Source organism: Coffea arabica, chromosome 3e, assembly GCF_036785885.1.
Source record: "Coffea arabica cultivar ET-39 chromosome 3e, Coffea Arabica ET-39 HiFi, whole genome shotgun sequence".
NCBI classification, from domain to species: domain Eukaryota; kingdom Viridiplantae; phylum Streptophyta; class Magnoliopsida; order Gentianales; family Rubiaceae; genus Coffea; species Coffea arabica.
The window spans coordinates 42,915,571-42,943,379 of record NC_092315.1 but is presented as its reverse complement, the minus strand read 5'-3'; the positions used below and the strand labels follow the sequence as shown (position 1 = coordinate 42,943,379).

The following is a 27,809-nucleotide window of genomic DNA, read 5'->3' as shown; positions in this document are numbered from 1 at the left end:
AAATAGCATGTAATTTTACGACATAGAGTACGGATGGAAAAAAATTTGGTAATTAGGCTTATTGAGCATTATAAGTAAATATTTAAAACTAATGATGGGTGTAAATGGTGGTATAAATTGATAACTTAGTTTGCAAAATGAATTTAAATGAGTTTATAAAAAGGTAAAATAAATGGGTTATAAATGAGTAATTGGGTTATCCAATTCATTTTTGGCTTGGCTATTTATACCCATTTAATTAAATAGGTATAAATGGGTTGACTCACTTATACCTATTATCCATTTTAACCAACCCAAACCCGTCCAAATAACCCATTTTGACACCTCTAGTTGCAATACTGATAAGGAGAATAAGGGGGCAAAGTGGGGCAACAATATAATTTTTTGTGGGGTTCAATAACATATTCAATCCGCTTGCACCCAAATTTGTGTGTTGGCTCCAAATCAATCTTGTTTTCGAGTTTTATTTGTTTATTCCGTGATTAAACCTTTTCCAAATTCAAACGAGTTGAACATATGAATAATAGCATTGCTGTTTCTAATTGTCTATTCTGGAAATGAATGTACTTAGCACATAATTTTGCGGGGAAAAAAAACATAAATGTTTAGGTACAAAACCTGTTAAAGCAAAAAGATAAGTGAAAGACGGAACTGCTAGTTTAGATAGATTTGAAAATTTTTGTTTTGTCAGCTGTGAGATTGATAAAAAGGAGAAAAAGGACAAAAGTACTTCGCTCTCCTACGGTTAATCCAAAAAAAAAAAAAAGATTATGGAGTAGAACATTGGAAGAAATACTTCGCTCCATTTAAGTTAATTAAAGGAAGATTGTGGTTTTGTTGTATTGGCACTGTCAAAATGCTTGCGGTGTTTTTTTAAACTTTTTTATATTAAACAAAAGGATTGCAGGGTTTTGTGGAGATCTTTTTATTATATTTAGGACAACAGGCATTTTTGTCATTGTCATAGAAATCAGGGTAATTTTAGAAATTAGTACCATTTAACGGCAAATGTTGAGGTTGACTAACACAAGTAGTAAAATTGGAGTTTGGGGTGGAGGGTATGGTTAAGTGGTGAGGTGGAAGGAATTGTAAGTATGAAGTTTTGAATTTAAGACATCTCATTTAAAAAAACAAAAGTACTAAATGGCACAAAATCAACGTTAGAGACTGTAGTGCAAGTGCAAAGCATCCCAAAAGTTTTGGGGGCTTATTGCTTTTAACCCTAGAAAACTTTTATTAGATCATCACAGTTTCCAAATTATCCATGGGCGCACTATAAAAGTTTAGGTTATGTTTGGATTGCAATTTTTTGAAATTTTTGTAAAAAATAAACGGTAGCGATTTGATATATGTGAGGTAAAAAGGTGATTAAAAAATGTGTTTACGGAAAACGTGTAGATTTTTTGATAAAAAATCTCTTTCTAAACAAGGCATTAGTTTTTTTAGTATCAAACTCGGGTTATTTATAAGAATTCCCACATAGAATTCCAAATTTATTATCTTTTTCTCACTTTGTTCCCTCATTAGTTAAATTCACCAATATCTATACTACATATAAAGTCTAAGGAAAGGGTTAACTTTGGGATTAACATTTATGATCACTTTATGAACTTCCTTTTGCACCCTTATAAAAACTACTTTAATTTTAACTACCTATACCTACTCATGATTATTTTTACTTTCAACTATTTAAATATATGTTTTCAACATAACTACCCCTAAACATTATAACTACCAATATAAAATTATTTTATGAAAATCATTTAGAAGATTAAAGTTTGCTTCAATAATAAAAACTTTATTTAATATATATTGTAGACAATGAAATTTTAATCAATTCCTAAAATTACCATTGGTCTATAATTTATTTTTATGGCTTATTTTTATCTAATTGGATATTGACATATGTCATGTACACTTGAAAATTTTGGTTATTAAATGGCCAATTATATTTCTCCACGTGTTAAGTTGAGGTGTTCCAAATCAATTCAAATTGCTGGGATATCTCTACCAACCAAATCATATCATATCACATGCCTATTGGATAAATATCTAAGTATTTATTTCTTATTAAAGGGATAATATTTAGAGTTGTTTAATCCAAGTATATTTCTTATATACTGCAATATCTTGTCCAGTCAAATGACGCTACGTCACGTGTCCCCATGAGTTTGGCCAATCGATAAATTATTTATCTCTTTATTAATAAATATAAAACGAAGAGATAATATTTGACTGGTACAGTCCTAATATGACTGCACGTCTTGTAAGACAAGTAAAGTAGTACACAGGTCTTCAACCTCTACCTCTTGCTACAACTATAAATAGGGGTCTCTCAACCAAATCAAAGACACAGACACAGACACAGACACAGAGGCACACACCAGGAGGCATCTCATACTCTCAAGTGGTGAAGTTCCAAGCTACGAATGTCCGGGTCTTCAATCTCTTCAAGTCTTCCATATATCAGGGATTGAACCTTCAAATATTTTGAAATCCTTCAAATCTTCCATATCAAGATTTGAAGGAATCGGTGGTGGATCCAAGAACAAGCCATGAAATCCTTGGATTGGCGTTCGAGGAGAAGAATCGAGGGAAACTCTTCACAAGTTCGAGAAAACCCCAGAGATTGTACCTACATATTTTCCTAAATTTATATATCATATATTTGCCGTGTATTTTTCTTGTCGTTTTGCAGACTTGAAATTTTATCGCGTACAAATTTTTGGCACGCCCGGTGGGACCATCTCTGCCTTCCATCTCTTCTCCTCGAATGTTCAGCTACGTATATCACCAATGGCACCAAAGAGCAACAAATCATAATTGCACGTTCCAAGGCTATTGATGCTAAGCCTATTCAGGAAGTTGCACATGTTGCCACCAATACCCGCGCTATTGGTCCTGTGACAAGGAGTATGACGAGAGCCTCCACCCAAAGTAGCATGGAAGCTCCATCGGCGCCAACTCCCGTCTTCGGTTCAACATCACCAATGAGCTATTCTTCCACGATGGGAATCCAAGACGTTCCTGTCTCGATTGAGAAGGCTCTTGCTATGCTCGAATTTGGATCCGAATCCAAGTTTTCTAAGCATGAAGATGATTCATCAAGCACTGGATCAGCCTCTTCACATGAAACTTTTCATTCAAGATTTTCTATTGAAGATTCTGCTGTTTCTTCTGCTGCAATGCCTGCTATGATGACAAATACTTTAAGTCTCGAAGAACAAGTTTCGAACATGTCCAAGATGATGGAGACCATGATGAAACACATCAAGGACCAAGATGCTCTTATTGCCCAACTGCTCACCCAAAAAGATCACGCTCCTGAAGGAAACCATGCGAACCCTAAGGAGCACCAAGAGCGTGAAATTCCCTCATCTAAAGGCAAGGATAATGTGAAGGAAGTATATGTGACCGTCGAGGGAACTATCCCTGTAGAACAACTAAAGGAACTTGTTGAAGGCGTGATCAAAGATAAAAAGGAGGGTGGTTCAAAGTCAAGATTTACCTACTGCAAGCCTTACACTGCTAGAATTGATAATCTAGCAATGCCTGCCGAATATCAACCGCCTAAATTTCAACAGTTCGATGGGAAAGGTAGCCCAAAACAACATGTGGCCCATTTTGTCGAAACTTGCAATAACGCTGGAACCTATGGTGACCTGCTAGTCAAACAGTTCGTCCGATCCTTGAAGGGCAACGCGTTTGATTAGTATACTGATCTCACTCCGGGGTCCATTGACAGTTGGGAACAGTTGGAACAAGAGTTCTTGAATCGCTTCTACAGCACTAGAAGAACCGTCAGTATGCTGGAGTTGACTAACACTCGTCAATGAAAGGATAAACCTGTGGTCAACTACATTGATAGGTGGAGAAGTCTGAGTTTTAACTGCAAGGACAGACTGTCTGAACCCTCTGCCATAGAAATGTGCATCCGATGAATGCATTGGAGCCTAAGCTACATTTTACAGGGTATACGCCCAAACACATTTAAAGAGTTAGCTACTCGTGCTCATGATATGGAGTTAAGCATCACGGCCAATGCAACTGATGGGCTTCCTATTCAAGCTCCGCGAGTGCAGCCGTCTCGTCAAAGCAATGAAAGGCAAAAAAATAAAAAAGGGGGCAAGCCTCCTTCAAGACTCAGTAATAAGGAGTCCATGGCAATAAATACAGCTCCCATGAAAATTGCTACCAAAGTGAGCCGAAAGGTCACTGAGAAGTTGGATCCATCCCAAAATAGGTCAGTAAGAAGACCCACGTTAAAGGAGATGCAAGAAAAAGAATACCCATTTCTTGAATCAGATTTACAATGGATGTTTGATGATCTTTTCAAGGAGAAACTCCTTGAACTTCCCGAAATGAAGGGCCCAGAGGAAGCCGGTCAAGTCAATGATCCAAACTATTGCTGTTATCATCGTTTGATTGGCCACCCTCTCACCAAATGCTTTGTCTTTAAAGACAAAATTATGGAATTGGCCCGTCAATGAAAAATCCTTCTCGAGGAAGATAAAGTATCGACAAACCAAACGACAATAATGTTTGGGTCTATGTGTTGTCCGATAGAAGTTTTATCTATATCGAGTAGTACTTTGTCTAAGGAGCTTGAAAAATCCTCAATTGAAAACGTTATTGAAGATGACAATGAAGGATAGACTTTAGTCACTCGAAAGAGGACTTGCAAGCCAAAAATAAAGAAGTAATCTTTTCGAAAAGCATTCGTTCGACAAAGTCTAAAGTGACAATGAAACAACGAAATGCAACAAAGAAACAAAAAGGAGTGGTCACAATGCCAATTCCTTCAGATTTTCAGCCCCTTCAAGAGATTCGACAGCCCGTGACACTGAGAGAATTTATATCCAAGGGGTATTTAAGTGACGATGCTGATGATTCCACTTCTTGTAATGTCGTCAAAGCTGAAAATCCTCAAATCACACAAATTGGCACTAAATTTGAGAAAAACTCAAAATCGATGATAAACCGTCAGTGGATTGTGCAACGACTATTATTTTTGATGATGACGATTTAACTGTTGAGTTCAAAACCCACAATCGACCTTTGTTTGTTAGTGCGTATGTCCGAGAACAGAAGATGAATCGGATACTCATTGATGGGGGATCTGCTGTTAATATTATGTCCGTACGTGCTATGAAAGAACTAGGAATCTCAAGCGATGAACTCTCCCAGAGCCGCCTCATGATCCAAGGATTTAACCAAGGGGGGCAAAGAGCAATTGGTCTCATAAGACTTGAATTGGTCATTGGTGAATTGTCTTCAAGTGCGTTATTTCATATCATTGAAGCGAAAACCTCTTATAATATGCTCTTGGGACAACCCTGGATTCACGAAAATGAAATTATGCCATCTACTCTGCATCAATGTTTCAAATATTGTCGAGACGGTATAGTTAAGAAGGTTGTTGCCGATGATAAACCTTTCACTGAGGCCGAGGTTCACTTTGCCGACGTCAAATTTTACCTTCAGAAAGAGACAAAAAGAAAAGAATCAGTAAAGGAAGAAAGTCAAGATTTTAAAGTACCCATTTTACGGTATATTCCAAGATCAAGGAGAGAAGAAGGTCAGTCTTCTTTTATCAGGAAGGATACATTAAATGTTCCGCTCACTAAAATAGAGCCTGTTAAAAGTGAGAAAGCGAGCTTGCAAGGATTTGTTCGTCCCAAAGAAGAACCGGCAGTAGAACATTACTCACTACCAACTAATCGGACTCAAGAAGGTTTTGATCCAAATGCATATAAATTTTTTGCTAAGGTCGGTTATAACCCAAATGAGAAACATGCATTAGGCAAACTCCCTCCTGAGGTGACTGGCGAGAAGACTCATGGGTTAACACCTACGCAGAAAATGTTGAAAGAAAAAGGTTATAATGTTGAAAGTTCATCGATGGGTTTTGGTTATCAACCGCCTTCTCCAGTGCGTATAGTGATCAAAAGGGCAAGTTGTAACTACGTGAACGAGAAAATGGAGGTCACAAGCCGAAAGAGATCTGTGTTCGATAGGTTGGGAAATAAGTCAAAGCGTACTTCTGTGTTTGACAGACTTGGCCCGCAGTCGAAAACTTTGAAACCACCCGTTTATGAAAGATTAGGCAGTAAAAAGCAAGAGTACCAAGTTGCCAAGAAAGAAAGTCTTACTCCAATAAAGAAGAACGGACCAAGAAAGCGAGTTTTCAATTTCTTCATGCACTATGAAGACTTATTCAATGTAAGAATTGAAACCATTTTTGAAGAACAGGGTCAAGAAAGTATGGCTTCCTGTCATCATATTACGATCAGTGGTCCCGAAAAAGAAGAAGAAGATGCGGATGACGCTCCCCCTGAACCTGAATAAGGGGTAAAAAATACAGTCGATGCGCTAAAAGAGATTAATCTTGGCACAAGCGATGATCCTCGCCCAATTTACGTAAGCTCTTGTATGACTCCCGAAGAAGAAAAAGAGTATGTTGATTTGCTGCTCGAGTTCAGGGACGTCTTTGCCTGGAATTACTCAGAAATGCCTGGTTTGGATCCAAGGGTCGCCGTTCATAATTTGTTTGTCAAGCGAGGAACAAAACCTGTCAAGCAAACTCAAAGGCGCTTTCGGCCCGAATTGATTCCTCTGATAGAAAATGAGATAAATCGATTGATTGAAGCCGGATTCATACGATAAGTAAAATATCCAACATGGATTTCAAGCATCGTCCCTGTAAGGAAGAAGAATGGGCAAATTCGAGTTTGTGTTGACTTTCGAGACTTAAATGAGGCTTGCCCCAAAGATGATTTTCCCCTCCCCATCACAGAATTGACTACAACCGGGCATGAAGCACTATCTTTTCTAGATGGATCGTCTGGCTACAATCAAATACGCATGGCGCCCGAGGATAAAGGAGCTCACTGCCTTCCGCACCCCTAAGGGAATTTGTTGCTATAAAGTGATGCCGTTTGGCTTGAAGAACGCTGGAGCAACATATCAAAGGGCAATGCAAAGAATTTTCGATGATATGCTCCATAGAAATGTGGAGTGCTACGTTGATGATCTCGTGGTTAAATCAAAGAAACGAGAGGATCATATTCAAGACCTTCGAAGAGTTTTCCAACGCCTTCGGAGATACTAATTGAAGATGAATCCTTTGAAGTGTGCATTCGGAGTCACTTCTAGCAAGTTTCTCGGTTTCATCATTCATCAACGGGGAATAGAGGTCGATCGATCTAAAATTGATGCCATTGTGAACATGCCTGAACCGTGAAATATTCATGAATTGAAGAGCCTTCAAGGGAAGTTGGCATATATCCGGAGGTTTATCTCTAATTTGACCGGACGATGCCAACCCTTTAGTCGGCTGATGAAGAAAGGAGTACCCTTCAAGTGGGATGAATCGTGTAAGAATGCTTTTACAAGCATCAAAACGTACCTCATGAATCTCCCAGTGCTGGCTACGCCCATTCCAGGAAAACCATTGATTCTCTATATTTTCGCACAAGAACGGTCGGTTGGGGCCTTACCTGCTCAAGAAAATGATGAAGGTAAGGAGAATGCGCTGTATTACTTGAGTCGGATGATGACATCTAATGAGTTGAATTACTCACCCATCGAGAAGTTGTGTTTGGCACTTACATTTGTCATTCAGAAGCTAAAACATTATTTTCAAGCACACACTATTTGATTCATATCTAAGTCTAATCCCATCAAATATGTCATGGCAAAACCTGTACTGTCTGATCGACTCGCGAGATGGTACCTTCAGTTTCAACAATTCAAAATTATTTATGTACCTGCGAAGGCTGTCAAAGGACAAATATTGGCAGACTTTTTAGGCGATCATCCCGTACTTGCCGAGTGGGAGTTGACTGATGAACTTCCCGATGAAGAAGTGTTTATGGTCGAATCGCTGTGGTCGATGTATTTCGATGGAGCTGCTCACCGTGATGGAGCTGGTGCAGGAGTTATTTTTTATACTCTTGAAGCAGATATATTGCCATACTCTTTCACTTTAACACGCAGGTGTTCAAACAATGTGGCCGAATATCAGGCGTTGATTCTCGGTCTTGAAACGGCTGTAGACATGAAACAGTTGCATCTTAGAGTCTATGGTGATTCAAAATTGGTGATAAATCAACTTCTTGGTGTTTATGATGTCAAGAAAACTGAATTGATCCCATATTATAAGTATGCAAGACAACTCATGGGATATTTAGATAATGTCACTATAAAACATATCCCTAGAAATTTCAACCAACAAGCTGACTCTTTGGCAAGGGTGGCGTCCATGATCACTCTACCTTCTCATCGAAATCAAATTTCAATATGTCAAAATTGGGTCATACCTCCGATGTTTGATGAAGAAGATGATGGTGAGGAAGAAAATGTTTATCATATTTTTGTCCATAAGATCGAAAAGGAAGATTGGCGTCACCTCATCATTGATTACCTTAATCGTGGGAAGTTACCAGAAGATCCCAGGAAAAGGGTTGATATACGTCGTCGAGCGTCACGTTTCATTTACTACAAAGGGACGCTTTACCGAAAATCATTCGATGGGGTGTTTCTACGATGTCTTGGAGAAGATGAGGCCATGCAAGCAATGGAGGAGGCTCACTCTGGGATATGTGGTGCTCACCAATCTGGCCCGAAATTACACTTTCGCATTAAAAGAATGGGATACTATTGGCCAACGATGGTAAATGACTGTATCGATTTTGCTAGAAGATGTCAAGCTTGTCAATTCTATGGCAATTTCATCCGCCAACCTCCTGAACCATTGCATCCAACTGTGGCTTCTTGGCCGTTCGATACTTGGGGTTTAGATATAGTTGGACCGCTCCCAAAGTTTTCTGGAGGGCACATTTTCATTTTGGCAGCAACAGATTATTTCTCAAAGTGGGCCGAAGCGGTTCCTCTAAGAGAGGTCAAAAAGGAGAATGTAGTAGATTTCTTTCGCTCGCACATCATTTATTGATATGGGGTCCCGCGTTATATCATCACCGAAAATGGTAAGCCTTTTTGCAATGTAGCAATGACCAAACTTTGCGAAAAATTTCATTTCAAACAATACAATTCGTCCATGTATTACGCTGCCGCAAATGGACTCGCTGAAACATTCAACAAGATCTTATGTAATCTGTTGAAGAAAATCATGGATAAATCAAAAAGGAATTGGCATCTTCGAATTGGAGAAGCACTTTGGGCATACAGAACTACTTTTCGAACTCCCACACAAGCAACCCCATACGCGCTTGTTTAAGGTGTTGAAGCTGTTCTTTCACTTGAGTGTCAAATACCTTCGCTAAAAATTGCAATTCAAGAAGGGCTCAATGAAGAAGATAATGTTCGTCTTCGCCTTGAGGAGCTAGAAGCACTCGACGAAAAGAGATTGAAAGCTCAGCAACGGATTGAGTGCTATCAGGCTCGCCTTTCAAAAGCATTCAATAAGCACGTTCGACCTCGCTCTTTCCAAATTGGAGAGTTAGTGCTCGCCGTTCCGAGACCAATCATTGTCACTCATGGCGGACAAAGAAAGTTTACTCCTAAGTGGGATGGTCCATATGTCGTTCGAGAAGTATATACAAATGGCTCATACAAATTGGTTGCTGAAGATGGATTGAGGGTTGGCCCCATCAATGGCAAGTACCTAAAAAGGTACTATGCGTAATCGAAACCGCACGATACTCCTGGCCCGCATGAGCTAAAACTGTGGATGACAACCACCAATAGTGTAGTATGTGGTTAAACTGCTGAAACACTCCACCAAGTCTAAGGTGGTAAACAAATAGATACTCCTGACCCGCATGAGGTTAAAATGTGAACGGCAGGAACTACGTGTGACTTGATTCCCTTGTTGGGATACGTAGGCAGCTTGGAGGGCAACTTCTAAGTTCAGTTACACCACTCCAAATCAAATCCTTGTTCCTTGCAACAAAAAAAAAATTCTTCTCTTTCCAAAAAAATATATATAAAATAAATAAAATGCTCCATTTGAGTCCTTGTATCTTAAAAAAAAAAGAGATAAGGAACGGAAAGCATTTTATTATTCAAAAAAAGGGAAAAATTCATTACATGAAAAAAAAAATGTAACAAATTCAGAAAAAAAGACATGGTGAAAAGTCTAAATGTCAAACTTGTAATCCACTACAGCTATTTTGCATGATTCAAGTACAGACTTCATGTCTTCAAGTTCCTTCACTGCGTCATCAGTCAAGATACCGGTACTTTCAATAGAAGAGAGCTCATCATGTGCCCGGGTTACTTCAGTCCGGATCTCCTCAAAAGTTTCATGCTTTTGATCGATAGTTGAACTGATTTCCAGGCTTTGTTTCTCCAAATTAATAAGTTCCTGTTGCAACACTTTCTTCCTGTTTTCAATGGATTGCAACTTTTCTTCAAGACTTTGCAGATGACAAGTTAAGTCTTCTTCCTTCGCCTTGGCTCTCTCGAGTTAGGTGGTCACTTTGGAAAGGAGTTCTGTATGTGCTTTTTTACTTATCTTTTTCCATGATGAAGATGCCAAAACATCATATGTCTCTGCCTTGGCAAATAATTCTAACAAATAATCTTTTAAAGGGAGACCATTGGTAGGATCCGTTCTGGTGATTTCTGCAATAATCTCCTTCGCACACTCTTTTAAAGAAGATATCTGCTCAATAGGAGTGTCAAGAATCTGCCCGCGAAAATTCATCCACAAACTCTGCAAATATCTCATTCGATGCGTTTGGATCAATTTTTGCCCATGAAATTCTGAAACCAGTGCTGGTTTAGGCCTCTTTCGGGTCTCGTGCGAACCAGTTAACTCTTTCTTACACATTGATGAGGTACCTCCACTGGGAGCAAATTGTTTTGGAGTACTGACAGCTACTTCGTCACTTTTGTTGTTTGAAATTATATCACCAGCTTCGAGTTCGGGTGGTGAATTGTTACCAACACCTTCTTGACGGAATTAAGAAACGGGGGGTGGAGGAAAAAAAAAAGAAGTTACAAAAAAAAAAAATTTACAAAAAAGAAAAAAAAAATGGAGTGATGATTACCTTAAGTGGCGACACTCCAACTGACGGTGGTGTAAAGGAAACCTCCTCTAAATCAGAGGATGTCCTCTTCTTTGATCGGTTCCAATGACGATCTTGACTACTACTACCGCTCGCCAACGAATGGGTTCCTTCTCGGGTAGATCCGATGTCCTGAACTTGAGTCCCTTCCTTTTCTATAGCCTCAATAGAATCACGATCGTCCACCGTTTCAATTTCGACATTTTCTTCTATGTGAGTCACGGATACGGATTTTGAAATTTTGGACGGCGTCTTCTTTGTTGGAATCACTGGTTGCGCCTCTTTGATGGCCTGTTGAGAGTCCTTGGAAAACTTATTTTTTGCGGCAATGTTTTTCGAGAGACTGCTAATAATTTTGTTCTTCCGCAAGGTGGATGAGGTAAGACTCGTTACAATCTCTATAGCTCCATTATGATGCACTGAGTCTTTGGCGGGGGTGACCCTACCCTTCTTCGATGATTGTTGAGGGATCTTAACGGTGAATTTAAAGGAAGTTAAAGAGACACTATTTGACCGAGTCGACCACCAGGTGTCATAGTCTTTTGTGATCAATGAATGCTTCCTGTGCGTGGGTATAGTCATCTGAGACCGCGTCTGCGTGCGAACTGAGGAATCCCATAGTTGAATAGCCTCACCCAAGGTATAAGTGTGAGTAATCTCTTTCAAGTTGTTGGGGATGTCCTGACAGAAGTCGAATTGTCTGCTAAACCTGCAAGGATTATATTTTTCAATAATGAAAGTATTGTCCTTACGTAGAGTTAAATGGCAAGAGCGTTGACTAATGAAGTAGCTCGTGAGTCTTGATGATAAGGATCCATCATCGGTCAACACCTTTTCTTCATTCTCAGTCCAGTGCAATTTAGGAAGCATCAAAGGATTAACTTCTTTGAAGATTTTCTCAGCTTCTGATTTACCATGGAATATTGCCATTTTCTTACCGCTAAATCTCCTTATGCGCGCGTGGTGGCTACTCACTTGATTATTCTCATAATATACGTCAAAGTATTGGCCAATCCAAGCATAGACGTAATGGATTGGGAAAGTTACCCCGCATTCTCCAAGATTAGGGGCATGGACGATCTCCCTCAACCCATGATATATGCTGGCAAGAACGGGAATTGCAAGGCAAAATCTTTTCCCTGTGGCCATTAAGCATGCAACCTTGAAGACACTTGGGCGAATACGATCGACCGTTTTGCTTGGCAAAAGGAACTTGCAAATCCAACACGCTATGAATGCCGCAATATAGGTTTCCTTTCTTAGAGACCCTGGGATACCCAGGGTGTCAAAAGGGACATTGAAGTCATTCGTATCGGCAAGGTTGTAAGGCTCCACGCTTCCAGAAGGGTTGTAAGTCAGTTTTGGTTTAAATGTGGTCTTCCTTCTATTCGTTCTACTCGGAGGAGCCCTATACCTAGCCTCACCTTTGAACCAGAAGCAAATCCAATCCGTCATCCATACCCCTTGGTCATTCGTCCAAAGGTGGTAGTAAGTGGAAAAGAGATGCCTGCAACTCTCGGCGAGAAGTGGCTTCCCTTCTTTGTCACGAGTGAGGAGCTCCTGCGCCGAAGGAACAACTTCATCGAAGAACGAGCTATCGATCGAAAGGCCACCAAGTCGATAAAGGTCCCAAAGTGTGATGGACAACTCCCCAACGGGCGTATGGAGTGTGTTCGTCGAGGGGCATCAATATTTGAAGAAGACTCGCAAGATATTTTCACAGCGGTCGTAGGAGTATCTCAACGCGTAGACGGCTTCAAATATGCCAGCGCGTGTGAGTATGTCTTTATACCTTCCGAGGATGTCCTCGGCCCATTCCCAATAATGAGAAGTGAAGCACGCCTCGCCAAAGAAGGACGAAGGGATCTTCCATGTAGTTTTGTCAATATTGAATCCCACGAACGGAAGCGTGAATTTGGCTATTTCTAGATCTCCATTGTGAAGTGACGAGTTTAATACGACCACTTCTTCTTCCCTCGACGTAGTGGAGAAGGTCGACGGTGTCACCACTTCCTTGGTCCACTTGTTAGTCCAATCCTCAAGATGAAAGCATCCTTCAAGGGGTATAAAAGATTCAGTGAACGTGCCGATTGCTGGTTTATGAACATGTAGTGACAAACTCTTTGATTGAGGTCCTCCCCGTTCATCCGTCAATGAAATATGTGGCAATGGCGTGGCGTAATCCTTAATTTGCATGCTTGCTGAAATTTTACAAAATGTTAGAGGATAAAGGGAAATTCTTACAAATTTTTGGTAATTGGAATTTCCTTGCCTTTTCTCAAGTCCCCAAAATTGCTTAAACCTATTCTTCAAGCACGATTTTGGTTCCCTACAAAGAAGCAAGTCAATAAAGCTAAGATCGAAATCATGTATGATAGAAATATTTGGGATGCAAAAATAATAATAAGTGGTATGGAAGTTGAGATAAAATTTCCAGCCCTAAGGAATAGCTCAAATAATATTTTGAGCCAATCTTCATTGTCAAATAATATTTAAAGGGCATACATGATTTCGAATAATATTCAAAAGGCACCTCAAATAATATTTTGAGCTAATCGTCATTTGGTTAATTTCAATCTTCCAGTCGAGACCCAAGCTTCATTCTCAAATAATATTTTGAGAATTTATTAGGTAAGGACGTGAGGCTCTAAGTTTCTCAATTGACCGAAGCTTCTCGTAACAATTAAATATTGCGAGTAAAGAAAAAAGGGGGGGCTTCAAGTACCTGGTGAGCGAAAAGAAAATTATTGGAGTGCAACCGATGGATAATGATTGATGCTTGCGGCTCGGCAAAGGCGATAACCAGCTTCAAATTGTCTCTATTGATCAAAGGACAGCAAAACCGACAATAAAGACAAGTAAAAGTAACATGGTATGGCGACGACTGATTGATAAAAAGGTTAAAATTTTGGCAAGGCAGTCGTACGTCAAGCTGTGGTTGAATGGTAGACTTCGGATGCCAAGAAGAGCAGTAACATGAATCAGTGGAGTCACAATTGTAAGGAGTCATGTATGCAATTACGGTGACTAATGTGTTATTCAATTTTGTGGTGAGACTCTTTAAAAAAAAAAGAACCGCTTTGATCTATTAGACAATTATAGAGTGCCAGGATTCCAATGCAAGGTGGCAAAAATACTCGTGGTTTATCAACAGTGCATTGACCACAAACTTCAGGAAGCCAGAAACCATGTTATCTTTTTCCCAAGGTCAAGACATGGCGGACTGGTATGCAAAACTTTTAATCACTCGCAAAGTGCCAAAACAAATTAAAGTATGCATGCAAATCTATGGTACAGAAGCTTCTACACCTTGCGTACGAGGGGACTACCAGGCCAAAAGTATGAATACTTATGAAAAGTGGAAGAAGAGTCAAGATAATCACCTCCAAGTCGGCGCGACGTTAGTGGAAAATTTCGCACTGGTAACGACAAAGCTGGCACTAGCAACCGCAGCAATTCTAGATAGCAATTGTTGAATCACCAGTTGCAAGAAAGAGTTGGTAGCAACGACAAGGCATTTCGGCAATAGCAGAAAGTTATTATTGCTGTCTCTAGCTTCTCACAAGTGAATGTACAACTCTAGTCTTGATTATTTATACTAGTGGCATTGTGATTGGGTCCGAGGAAAATCTGGGTGGAAGGTGGTTCCAATTTGGATACAAGTAAACTTCTAATTCCATATGGATTGTTGTTAGGATATTGAAAGGAAGTAACTTCTTGTACAGTTGAGAAGGGAGTCGTGCGAGCTTTATTGTTTGAAGTCAATTGGGAACTTGAGTTCAAGGTCAATTATGATTCTAACATCAGTTTGGCTTCAGAACATCACGCTTGATTAATTAGATTTTGTTATGCGTGGCTAGCAGAATCCTAGCGAATTTCAAATTCCACTTGGAGTTCCTCGATGGCAATTGGTTTCTGGTTCGGCTTGGGAATGATAAGCGCATGGCTGGGGTGGTTGATATGAGGCTAAAGAAAGTGAATTGATCTTTTGGAAATTGAAGGTACTAATGCATCCAATTATCTTGGAAAGTTTGAATGACTATTCCACGGCATCCTATTTTAAAACCTATACAACTCTATCTATGGATTTTAAAAGCTATCGTGAATGCTAAAAAAATTTGGAGCGGGTCTCAACAAATGTTAACGCAATTTGTATTGGACTTCCTTTTGAGCTTTCGGATTCAATTCGGCAACGAGATTGTGTAGTTCACCAAGAATGCAAATGCTAACTTTGGTAGATTGTCCGAATCTTACAAGAGAAAGAATTCATGCGCATATGACCAAGGCGGAGGACTTTGACTTGAAACCATTGTATGATATGATCTTGGAAATTGAGATCATTAAGGGATGCGTTGGTGGTATTTCACGTGGAGTCTAAGATCACTAAGCCATTGGACTTTATTTGAGATCACTAAGTCATTGCCATGAAGTAGGGAGTGATGCGCCTTGTCAATATGAAATTCATATGAAGTCAGTTGGTCTTGGAAATTGATACCACCGAAATGTGTCTGATGTTGCATGCGTAGCGGTGGACTTGAAGCTATTGATATGTTTTGACCGTGGAGATTGATATTACTAAGTTATGTATAAATTGGTGGCATCCCACATGGTCATCTTATGATCAATTCAAAAGCCACTACATTGCAAAACTTCAAGTAAATACCATTCACAGACTTTATTGTAAAGCTTTAGTTTGGAGCAATCCGGCCTCGGGAATTCAAAGTGATAATATTTTCAATCACCGCTCCGCACCATTAATTAAAGGCTTATGCAAATTCACCTACGGACTTTGGTTGGAAATCAATATTGTTTTGATCTTATTCAAATTAAGGATGTCAAAAACTTGTTCGTTCAAATACTCCGTATTCACAAACAAGTTTTGAGGGGGCATTTGTAGACAATGAAATTTTAATCAATTCCTAAAATTATCATTGGTCTATAATTTATTTTTATGGCTTATTTTTATCCAATTGGATATTGCCATATGTCATGTACACTTGAAAATTTTGGTTATTAAATGGCCAATTATATTTCTCCACGTGTCAAGTTGAGGTGTTCCAAATCAATTCAAATTGCTGGGATATCTCTACCAACAAAATCATATCATATCACATGCCTATTGGATAAATATCTAAGTATTTATTTCTTATTAAAGGGATAATATTTAGAATTGTTTAATCCAAGTATATTTCTTATATACTGCAATAGCTTGTCCAGTCAAATGACGCCACGTCACGTGTCCCCATGAGTTTGGCCAATCGACAAATTATTTATCTCTTTATTAATAAATATAAAATGAAGAGATAATATTTGACTGGTACAGTCCTAATATGACTGCACGTCTTGCAAGACAAGTAAAGTAGTACACAGGTCTTCAACCTCTACCTCTTGCTACAACTATAAATAGGGGTCTCTCAACCAAATCAAAGACACAGACACAGACACAGACACAGAGGCACACACCAGGAGGCATCTCATACTCTCAAGTGGTGAAGTTCCAAGCTACGAATGTCTGGGTCTTCAATCTCTTCAAGTCTTCCATATATCAGGGCTTGAACTTCCAAATATTTTCAAATCCTTCAAATCTTCCATATCAAGATTTGAAAAAATCGGTGGTGGATCCAAGAACAAGCTACGAAGCCCTTGGATTGGCGTTCGAGGAGAAAAATCGAGGGAAACTCTCCACAAGTTCGAGAAAACCCCAGAGATTGTACCTACATATTTTCCTAAATTTATATATCATATATTTGTCATGTATTTTTCTTGTCGTTTTGCAGACTTGAAATTTTATCGCGTACATATATGACCATGAAAATTATGTATTTTTTGATTGCACACACATTGGGTGTGTATTGAGCACTTGTAAAAAAAATGCCTCCGTAGTAAACCGTTGAAGTTTGAGAAAAGTGCCTTTAAGCCTTACAAAATCTATATCTTTAAAATAATAAAACATGTGTAGGTAGTTAACTTGGTGTTAGTTTTGCGTGTTTTCAAATTTACCCTTATTTACTCTAGGAAATGAAAGGGTGGGGTAAACACCTTTTGTCGCTTTTTAAACTTCCATTTTTATCCTCACAAAATTAAATTTTATCCTAACTATCCAATTATATATAACCAACATAATTTTTGTTGCAACTACCAAAAAGTTTAAAATTTAAACATCCAAACTTTTTATTATGAAAAAAGGTTTAATTACCAAGATAACTACCAATTGACATAACTACCAAAATAAATATCAATTCATTAAAGAAAATTTCATAAAAATTAATTTATTCTTAAATTGCATACATGTGGGTGTGCCTTTGGCACTAGTTATATGTATAGCTTGACAAAGAGATTTGGGGTTAACATTAGGGTTAACATTTATCATCACTTTATGAACTTTCTTTTTTGCCCTTATAAAAATTAGTTTTACTTTAACTATCTATAACCACCCATGACTATTTTTACTTTTAAGTATATGCATTCAACATAACTACCAATATAAAATTATTTTATGAAAAATATTTAAAAGATTAAAATTTTCTTTAGTAATAAAAATTTTATTTAAAATATATGACTATTAATATTATATATTTTTTGATTGTACACACGTCGGGTGCGCACTGAGCGCTAGTGACAATAAAGCTTTGGAAGCCAAATCCATCATGTTTTTGCCCTTTTGTAGTGTTACTAAATATTTTTTATGCAAAGCAAAAATGTAGCCATTAAATGAAAAGCAAACCTATATGCACATTTGAAAAGAGAGATTGACAGTTTTTAAGCGGTTTTTACAAATTTAGTAATATTTTCAGTTTTCATATTTTAATTTTTAAATAATATTTTGTTTATTGTTCCTCCTTAAGGCATAAAATGACCAAGAAATTTCCCTCTATCTTAAAAAAGTGTAATTACGAGATGAAATTTAACTAGACTCATATCCATAAAAATATTATTCAGTTCACTATCCTGTCAAGGGTATAAATGTCTCTTAGATATTGTTTTTTCTTGGCTGTTACAGAACATTGGAGTTAACTAATGGTCTTGGGGACAAACCTACAAATTGAGAAAAGATGATTTTATAGAATAAAGTATAAAACATGCAATATCTTGAGGGGATTTACTGTAATTAACCCTCAGGATGAATTTTTTTTCACGTTATGGGTATATAATGTTTAAGTTGACTAATAGTGGAGTAAAGTCAAAATAAGATAATTGTAAGGAGTAAAGTGCAAAATTTGTTATAATTAAGAGGTAAGTTTTGCAACTAACCCATCAAACTATGGTAAACATATTTTATGGAAGACTTTAACAAAATAGAAAAAAGAAAAAGGTTCACCAAAAAATGAAAAACTTTTCTATTTTTTTCCTTGTTTTTCATGATCAAAATCGATTTTTGACTAGGTCTTTGCAATTCAAAATATTTAGTAAAACTCAAGCTGAGCAGCTGAAGGATTTTTTGATTCAGTGATTTGAGCCATTCAATCTAGTTTAAGTTTCAAAGCAGTTCCCTCAACAACGCCGCTTCTTATTTCTCCCTTTCCTACTTAGGCTGTCTCCTTCATCTTCCAACATCTTTCTTCTCCAACAAACTAGCCCTTCTATAGACCCGCAGGCACAAAAAAAAAACCAGAAATATAAGCCAAGTCTCTGACTTCCAAAAACTTCCTACATCAAATTTACTTTAAAGATAAGTAAATTTGAGATTTTATTTCTTAGAAGCAATTAATATCATTTTATTCTCTTATGTAATAATGTTTGAATAGTAATAAATATGCAACCCAATTATGGATCTCTAATCACTCTGATGCAATTTTATTAGCTGTAAACTTTACAAAAAGCAGATTAATCAAAATCAACAAAATTACTCTTGGGTAGATTTTAGATTTTGACTTTTTACCTTTAAAAAAAAATCTAAATTTTAGAAGCAAAAGCAAATGATAAATTTAAAAAAATTGACTTTGTTTCAAAACCAAAATCTAAAATTAGGTGATATTATATATTGAGGACACCTCATATATGATATAAACTTGCTCTTATCCCAAAAGAATATTTCATGGGTATTCTTTGATTTGAGTGGAAGGAGATTGTAGGAAGAAAAGAAAAAAAAGGATAGAACTAGACAATTTAGCTTGATTTGTTGGCAAAGTTGTGGATTGGAAATGGAGAAGTAAGGGATGATTCTACATTGGTGGTCTTCTGATGCAGAATGAGTAACAGGCAAGCAGTGGCAAGAACTATGGGATGGGTTGCTTCTTTTGAATAGATAAGGGCGGGCAATTACAGTTAGGATTGAAACATGAATCAAATCACTCGATATTCGAGGAGGGTTGGATTAAGTGGTAAGAGAGAAGAGATTATACTTAAGACACCCTACTTAAAAATAATAAATAAATAAAAACTATTTAATACTTGAATCGAATTTGCCTTGATAAAAGTTTGTTCGACTTTGGTTTGCCAACTAGTTAAACTAAACTTAAATTATATTTTATGTTCGATAACTTTTAAATTCAATAAAAAAAACTCGTTTAAACTCAATTTGACAAATAAACAAGTCAAATTTAAACAAAATTTTAAACTCGTTATAACAATCAAACAACCTTGAATATTAAGATATTTGACTTGATTACTGTCATTGACACTCCTAGTTGCCAAAATTGAGCCGAATTTATGTGGACCAGATATGGGCCTTCAACTATAAAAGAAAAATTTTTGTAAAGCAAAATTAAATTTGAATGGCCCAGATCAACTTGAGATAATCAATTGGATTGTGTAGATGCCAGAGGCCTTGATCCATTCTTGTGACCTTGTCCAAATTGATTGAGCAGAACATTATTTTTAATATTCTTCGAAAGCAACTTATGGTGTTGAAACATGTCTTGTCGTATGATAATTTCTAGGGGTGGCAATCGAGTTCGAAACGGGTTTGACGGGTCGGGTTGAAATCCGGATATAATTGAAAACTCGTTGATCTAAACCTGACCCGTTAACCCGAAACGGGGCAGGATACCTGACCCGAACCAAAAAATTTCGAGTTGGCGGGTTGGTGGGTCGACCCAAATGACCCGAAACTGAATTTTAATTTATTAATTTACCACTATAATTTCTAATAAAATCAATTTTGCACAAGACTAATTACATAATTAAGTAATAAAATTTAAATAAAATAATCCCAAACCAAATCTAAAATAAATTAAAACAGTATAAAAGTAAAAAATAATGTAATACATTATTTGTCCAAATATAATAATTTCAACTTCACACAAATTAAATAAATGCATTTAGGATTAAGTGATTAATGCCTTTGGAAAAAAGAATAACTTAGTTTAGTTAGATAAAATAATTTTTATGTTTATTAAATTATTTTTAATTCGTAAACGGGTTATCGGGTCACCCACCGGTAGACCCGAATTCGACCCTTTTTTTTTCGGGTTCATCGGGATTGACTCGATTCTGACCCGAGCCCACGAAACCTCAACCCAAATCCATTAATTTCGTGTTAGGTTCATGTCGTGTTTTCAGATCGTATCGAAAATTGCCACCCCTAATAATTTCTGAGATGGCGGCCGCCACCAGTCTCACATCTCATCGATTCATGACTCGTGTAGGAAGTATTTCTTCATGTCAATTTCATAATTATCTCACCTTGTCGAATAATAGACTAGCTGATCCTATGATGTGATATTGAATTTTCGTCCTTCCTAATTTAGGGGTGCTCCAATAATTCAAAAACCTTTGCTTCCATTACTCTTTTCTTTAGATAATTTTTTATATTTTTCATAAACAAATTTTTCAATCATCTTTTTATCTCATATATATCAAATCATTATAATATATTTTTCTACAAAAACTTCTAAAAATAGCAATTCAAATAATTTGTACAGTGAGATCTTCGTCTAGAAAATCACGGTTGAGATTCAACAATCATAACCATTGAGTCAAGTCTTATTAAATGTGAGTTTATCTTGTTTGTGCATGTTATCAGTTGTAATGTACACATTTATGCATTGATTACACCAATACTGGTTACTTGTAAATTTGCACATTTACATTTGTTTTCTCCTTTGCTTTTAGATTTTTTGAATTCCCAAAGTATTGGATCATACGATGGAACACGAACAGCCTTGTCTTTGTCTCCGTGCGTATATCTCTCTATCACATTCACTTTCATTGGCTGGCTGTATTGTAAGAGCAACCATGATAAGAAATACCGCACAGGAGAAAACAACTTTATTTATGAGTGGTCCAAGTCCAAGAACTCTTACCCAGGAAAGAAAAGAAACAAACGATACCGCACATCCAGGGCCACTTGTATGATAAGTGCCAATTGCCAACTTCACGTGCCAATGTTTTTTCTTTTTTTAAGAAAAAGTAGTAGGGAATGTGTCATGTTTAAAGCACCAAGAAAAAAATTAAAAGAAACTTTGAAGGAAATTGAAGTTGAAGGAGATTGAGTATTGCAAGCTGAAAGAAAGAAAAATGATCAATTAAAGTGTAAACAAAAGACAATATAGATTTCTTGTTCTCCCATTTGTTTTCTACGCCCTCTATTTAATAAATCTCATGTCCCTAATTTGTATTTAGTAACCTTCATCCGTGTTGTATAGTGGGGTAAAGTGGGTAGCAATATAATTTTGTAGGTGTACCGTACAGTAACATAAAAACAAAAGAAGAAAAAAAAGGAAAGAAAGGCAAAAGAAGTTGAGGATAAGAAGATGTCGAAGTAAGTGGCCACTAATAATGCATAGGTATTTTGCAGCATGGCTGCATTTAAGGACAATAGTAAGATTGAGGACAAGTTAGCGTTCAATTTTGTTTAATTATTTTAGTAAATTTGAAATTATATTTAATGTTGACTTATTTATTTATTGAACTAAACTCAAATGAGCTTTAGTCAAGCCAGATTTGAGTTGAGTTCGAGTAGCTTGAATTTTTACTTATAAAATCAAGTTTTATGCTAATTGTACCAAGATTAAATAGAGTTTAAAAGTTAATTGAACACAAAATGATGTTCAAACTTTGTTTGATTAATTCGTAAATCAAGTTAGAACAAGTTTTTACTAAACCAAACTTATTTCAAATATCAAATAGTTTGGTTCGACTTTTAACCTACCTAAATAATACAAATTTAAAACAAGTGGAACTACCGGTAAGTTTCAAAGTAAAGCATATAATTGATTGGAAATTTTTGGCATCTCACTAGTTATCTTTGCTTTTAAAGTAATTTAGGCGCCATTTGAGGAAAAAAATTTAGTTACCTTTTGAATTGAAGGAAAGGAAATGAAAAGAAAGTATATTACCAGAAAAGCAAAAGGTTGAGAGTATTACAACAAAATGTTTAAAGAAACAATATTGGTGGGATTACTATATTATCTGTTTTCATTGTAATTGAGAATTTAACCATTCTTCTTGCAGAAAAAAAAAGTATTTCATGCATCTCAATAATTATAAATTTGCTAAACAAAGTAACTAACGCATTCAATATGATGCGGAAAGACATCTTTTACGTGGTTGACAGCCTAAGGAACTGTAGCATACAAAGTTGTCGATCTAAAACTGAATAGTTTTGGTGTAATTGCTTTATGAAAGTGCAAAATGTGAAGATTATCTAATATACCATTTGTTGGGAAAGGGGTATGGGTACAGACACACAATATCAGAGTTAATCCAAAACAAATTTCTCTTTCTCTATGTACCGGTTAAAAATAGGAATAAATCAAATCACCAAGTAATAATACCAGTAGTGATAATAAAATGCAAGAAAAATAAAAGGCACAGGACACCAAGATTTTTACGTGAAAAATCCAAATTGGGAAAAACCACGGGATCTAGTCCAGTCAAAAATCTTCACTATCACAACAATAGGAATACACAGGTCTACCCAAAATATTCGGATGACAATAATATCACCAATACCAACCAAGCGAAATTACTACAAAATCACCCCCAAAAATTACAACTGTCAAAGAAGTGAGTTTAGAAAGGTGTCACCAAACGAAAAGGAAATCTAAAATCTAGACCAGTAGATGAGTAGAGATTGATGAGAGGATCGCGTATGTAAAATTTTATCTCAATCGGGATTCGAATCACCTTCCAATCAAGATCTCCCAGTTATTTTTCTCGTTTCCTTCTTCAACAAGCCAGCAAGAGCGGCGGCTGAAATCTTTTTTCTCGCACAAGGACCGAAGAATCATACTTCATGCGGCTGCTCGCCTTTTTTATTTAAGTCAAAATTTTGACTTAAACCTAAAAATATTTGATTTTCTAGTTTGGCTCACAAATGAGCTGGCCCACACCCAACATTCTGCAACCTAATTTGCCGTGTTAATCTAGATGTTGTACCTCAATTATCTTGAATTGAACAAGGCATTTGCTCAATTGCTTTTATACCATGTTCAAGTTGGCTACATTTATTTGGTCACAACTCATTTTACTTTTAATCCTTTTTCTTTTTGTTTCCTTGCTTTGGTATAGGATTAGACTATCTTTCCGTTGCTGCCCCTGTTTAACATCCATATATATTTTCAGTCTCAAATGCTCTGCTGCTAGATCCACAAGTCAAATATGTCCTTTTAAATCCTATGTTTTAAAATTTGGATTAGACTAATCAGTCTGACCGGGCAAATCAAGACCGATCAAGCATTCGGTCCAAGTCACCTTAAAAAATCGAGTGTTAAACTGGGAATCAATAAAATCGGGAAAAACCTCATTATACCTGAATTTCTTCATTGCTGATTTGTGAATTTTTTTCAAAAATTTTCTTCATTTCTAAAGCCTAATTTTATCTCTCCAAAAAAAGGTGGTAAGATATTTGACAAATCATAATAAAAAGTTTCAATTACTGCAAGAGAAGAAAAAAGGAAAAGAGAAAATAGATCTATAAATCTATCATTGTCATCTCTCAAAGATTTATAGATCTAAATAAAAAGAGAAGAAAACAGGAGAGAACGAAAATAAAGAATAAGGGGAAGATTCTTACCCAGTTGAAGAAAAGGGACAAAAAAACAATGAAATCATTACAAAAAGAAACCAAAAAAAAGGGGAATGCAGATGAAGGTTGAAACCTCCCGATTCCTGGCTGATGAAGATGCATGGTGGAGAAGAAATTGCCAATTAAATATAAAACTTTTCTAGTATTTTGTTTTGACCCTCCACTTTTTTATAATCATAAATATACTCCCAAACTTCTTTTATAATTACTCTACGCAACTCTAACTTTTGTATTTTTACATACAAACCTCAATTTTGTTGAAGAATTGTCCTATTAAAAAGTTTTAGGCACATCAATGTGTATTTGGACTTTAAGTTCAAGAATTGACACTGAATTGTTTCAAAAAAATTATATATTAAACCACAAATACTTATCAAATTATATTTCCAGCCTAAATTTGTACAACTATTTGAATGAGTTCTTCATATTTGTTATAAACTCACCAAATATGTCAAGCTAATGTGTAATTTATATATAATTTTTACTTTATAGATAATTAAAATATATTTATGACATCATTCAGCTAGATCCCGAACTAATCGATCGAACTCATTGACTCTTAATACCTAAACTCGATCAGGTCACTATCCAGCCCAAGCTGAAGAACATAGAAAAGATTTTTGGCTAGTGTAGGAGGAATTACTTCAAAATTTTCTTCTTTTAAATTGTAGGAGAGGATATTCTCCGACAAACTTCTGTCAAAAAATTGCCCAATAAAAGACCAGTCAACCAAAGTTGCCAATTGATTAATAATTTCATGAATTTCAAAAGGACAGCAATTTTGAGCAATCTTTCTCCATCCATAATCAGTAGTACTTGAGAACTCAAATAATGTAGCTAGGGATTTTTACTTTCTTTCTTTTTGTCAAAGAATGTAAGGCTATTCCTTCCTATTGTTCATGAAATTTTCGTATTTGGAGATGTAATTCCTTGCCGCGGAATCAATCATGGTTGTCCATGTATACCTACAAGACGCACTAAATGTGCGGGACCGTATTGTCCATCACTTTCGAGATTACTAATGTCTTTTTAACTACCACATATCTCAGGTTATGGACCGCAAGCTGAGAGCATAAAATGGGACAAATAATGTCCTGGACCATGTCCAAATGCTATGAATGATTAGTGTATTTAACCCATTCAAATGCGAACGTGGAGCCCCCACGTCAATGGGCTGGTGGTTGGCGCCTCTTCCTCGGGACCGTTAGGTCCTGGGGTCGAACCTCCGCAGCAACATCAGCTCTCCGTGCAAATACCGTGCTAGGTCTGGTTGGAGCGTTGGGCCGGGCCGGAGTGGGATTAGTCGGGCCGCCTTTACGGACTTGACCCGGACACCCACTCCGTCAGAAAAAAAAAAAAAAAAAAATGCGAACGTGGAACAAGTTGCAAATTGTCTATTCAAATAAATTTATTTTTCAATTTTGTTTCTTTTTTTCTGGATTAGTAAACACAGGTACATTTGGAGTTTTGTTTTGGATTAATTGTACAATATATACATGTGAAGATGAGAAAATCATTCAAAACATGCCACACATTTTATCAAATGAATTTTTTCGTTCGTCACTTTTAAAATATAAACTTCAAGTCATTTAAAAATTCAAATTAGCAAAATTTAGTTCCAACCTAAATATCTGACTAGTTTGAAATCACCATGTGACCTATATATAGTTATTTTTTATGTCCAAAAAGGGTAGATCCCATTTTTTGTGGCAAAAATAAATATGGATTAGATCATATTCCACTTTTTTATGGAGAAAAATGAACATGGTATGGATTAGATTCTACTTATTTAGGGAAAATAATGATTGAGGATTGATAATTTTTAGGGACAACAAGAAGGAAAAAATTTATATGACAAAATGTAAGGAACATTTTGAACGGTTTCCCTTTAGAGATTATAGCGGGAGCAAACACAAGGCTAGAGTGGGGATGAGGCCTCACAAGTTCCATTTCCAACCAGTTTAGACTAAGGTACAAATAAGTTGGAGTGGGATGTAAATAAATTGAAGTAAAGATATATACCAACTAAAACAAGATGTAAAAAAAATTTAGAGTAACCATTTTATCCTGAAATGGGCAGGTGAGGCCCTGTGTCCAGGCTCGAGCACTAGTATAAATTAGAAGCTGCACTAGCAAAGTCATCAGCACTTCATCCACTGAAGAAAATTAGCTCAATATTAGTGTTGATGAAACCAATGGCCTCTTCAACGTTTGCTATCGTTCTCTTTGTCATTGCCCTCACGTTTCCTACGTCCCATTTTGCTGCACACATTTCATCTTCTTCATTCACTGCATTGAATCAGCTCAAATATTGGTCAGAAAATGTCCAAGGCACCATGCCTGGAAATCTTCTGTCCAAACTATCTCCACTGAGCAAGGAACAAGCTGAACATTTCACTTCATTAGCGTCCGAGAAAAATCTTCCATTTGATGCAAATCTTTGCTCTCTTGCAAACCTAGCTTGTTTATCCAAAGCACGTGTTGATAGTTTCTTGGACAAGAATAATTACGGCTATGGCAGAATTAGCCCAAATGTTGTCCTACATGTTGATCCTTTTTCTTTCTTCAGACTCTCACTTCTCAAACAAGGAAACATGGTGCATCTCTCAAGCTTGGAAAACCAATTGCCCCAACAGTCATTTCTTCCTTCTCAAACGGCATCAAAGATCTCTGTTACGGAAAATGACCTACGAAAATTATTTCCTCAATCCTTTGAAAGCCCGCAAACAAAAGATGCCATTCAATACACCCTTATTTATTGCAATACTCCTGCTCTTAAGGAAGAGCCTCAGAGCTGTGCAAAATCCCTTGAGGAAATGATTGAATTTTCAAAAACTGCCATAGGTGACAAGAATTTGGTGGCATTGGCATCGAAAAACACAGAGGGTTCTAGAAAAGAATTGATGGTTGGACGCGTGGAAAAGCTTAAATATGGAAAAACTGTGGCATGTCATCAATTATTTCTTCCTTTTGCAACATATTTCTGCCATTTGCTGTCCAATATTGAAGTCTATGCAGTAGATGTTGTTGAACCTAGGACCAAAGTTCCAGTTAATACAGTCACGGTGGTATGTCATATGGATACTTCAGGCTGGTCCCCTGATCATGTGGCCTTGAAGATATTGAAAACTTCTCCTGGCCAAAGTGAAGCATGCCATTGGATGTCTCAAAGTGATCTCATTTTCATTTCTCAAGGAAAGAACTAATCAGACTATCAAGCTGCGATACGCAGATTGCAGAAGCTGTTATTCTCTGCTTAATTAAGTGTTCATGTGTTTCTATTTGGTTTGTGTGTGCTTTTATCAACCAAGATGGTGGGAATAAAAGTCTGATGTATTGTAATTATGCTTGAGTTTGAGTGGATCTGTAAACCAAGATGTGTAATCTATGACATCCTATCTATGAACGTATTGTACTATGGATTAAGTTTGAGTTTGTTTCTTTTGCTATTTTTGTTAATTTCTTCTTTGGTTCCACGCATCAGCATGCATGAACAATAATTTAAACATCGCACCGGAAAAATGATATATCAATTCCAATATGAATTTCATGTAGGAAAAGAGGGGCAATAACATATTCTCAAACATGTGATTTGGAAGTACTTCCAACCTCCCAAACTAAATGCTTTTTTCGTTCCTTTTCTTACAATTTAGACATATCCACAAGTTATTTTTTAGACACTTGGGCTATTATATATATGAAAATCTTTTGCATTTGAGAGTAACACTTTTTGTTTATACTTGCAAGTTCCAAAATCATGCATAAAGTATGTGATCCTAGAAGAGTCCAAAAAATAATGGAACTTG

At 36.7% G+C, this 27,809-nt stretch overlaps 2 protein-coding genes across 2 annotated transcripts; both read left to right on the top strand.

Annotated features, from left to right (window-relative positions):
• The first annotated feature begins 7,693 nt into the window (after window positions 1–7,693).
• On the top strand, window positions 7,694–9,646 carry LOC140038530 (uncharacterized). Its single transcript, XM_072083913.1, has 2 exons — window positions 7,694–8,917; window positions 9,266–9,646. Exons 1-2 carry the CDS (start codon window positions 7,694–7,696, stop codon window positions 9,644–9,646), a joined length of 1,605 nt encoding a protein of 534 aa, XP_071940014.1.
• A 16,552-nt stretch (window positions 9,647–26,198) lies between these two features.
• Window positions 26,199–27,209, top strand: LOC113737670 (BURP domain-containing protein 16-like). Its single transcript, XM_027264864.1, has one exon. It carries the CDS (start codon window positions 26,199–26,201, stop codon window positions 27,207–27,209), a length of 1,011 nt encoding a protein of 336 aa, XP_027120665.1.
• Window positions 27,210–27,809: the final 600 nt, after the last annotated feature.

What these genes read in the sequence shown, in the direction of transcription:
- LOC140038530 (XM_072083913.1), top strand. Translation starts at nt 7,694, where the DNA reads ATGGCAAAACCTGTACTGTCTGATCGACTCGCGAGATGGTACCTTCAG. An exon ending in GAGAGGTCAAAAAGGAGAAT is followed by an intron (nt 8,918 to 9,265) that starts GTAGTAGATTTC and finishes CTTTCACTTGAG; the next exon opens with TGTCAAATACCTTCGCTAAA.
- LOC113737670 (XM_027264864.1), top strand. Translation starts at nt 26,199, where the DNA reads ATGGCCTCTTCAACGTTTGCTATCGTTCTCTTTGTCATTGCCCTCACG.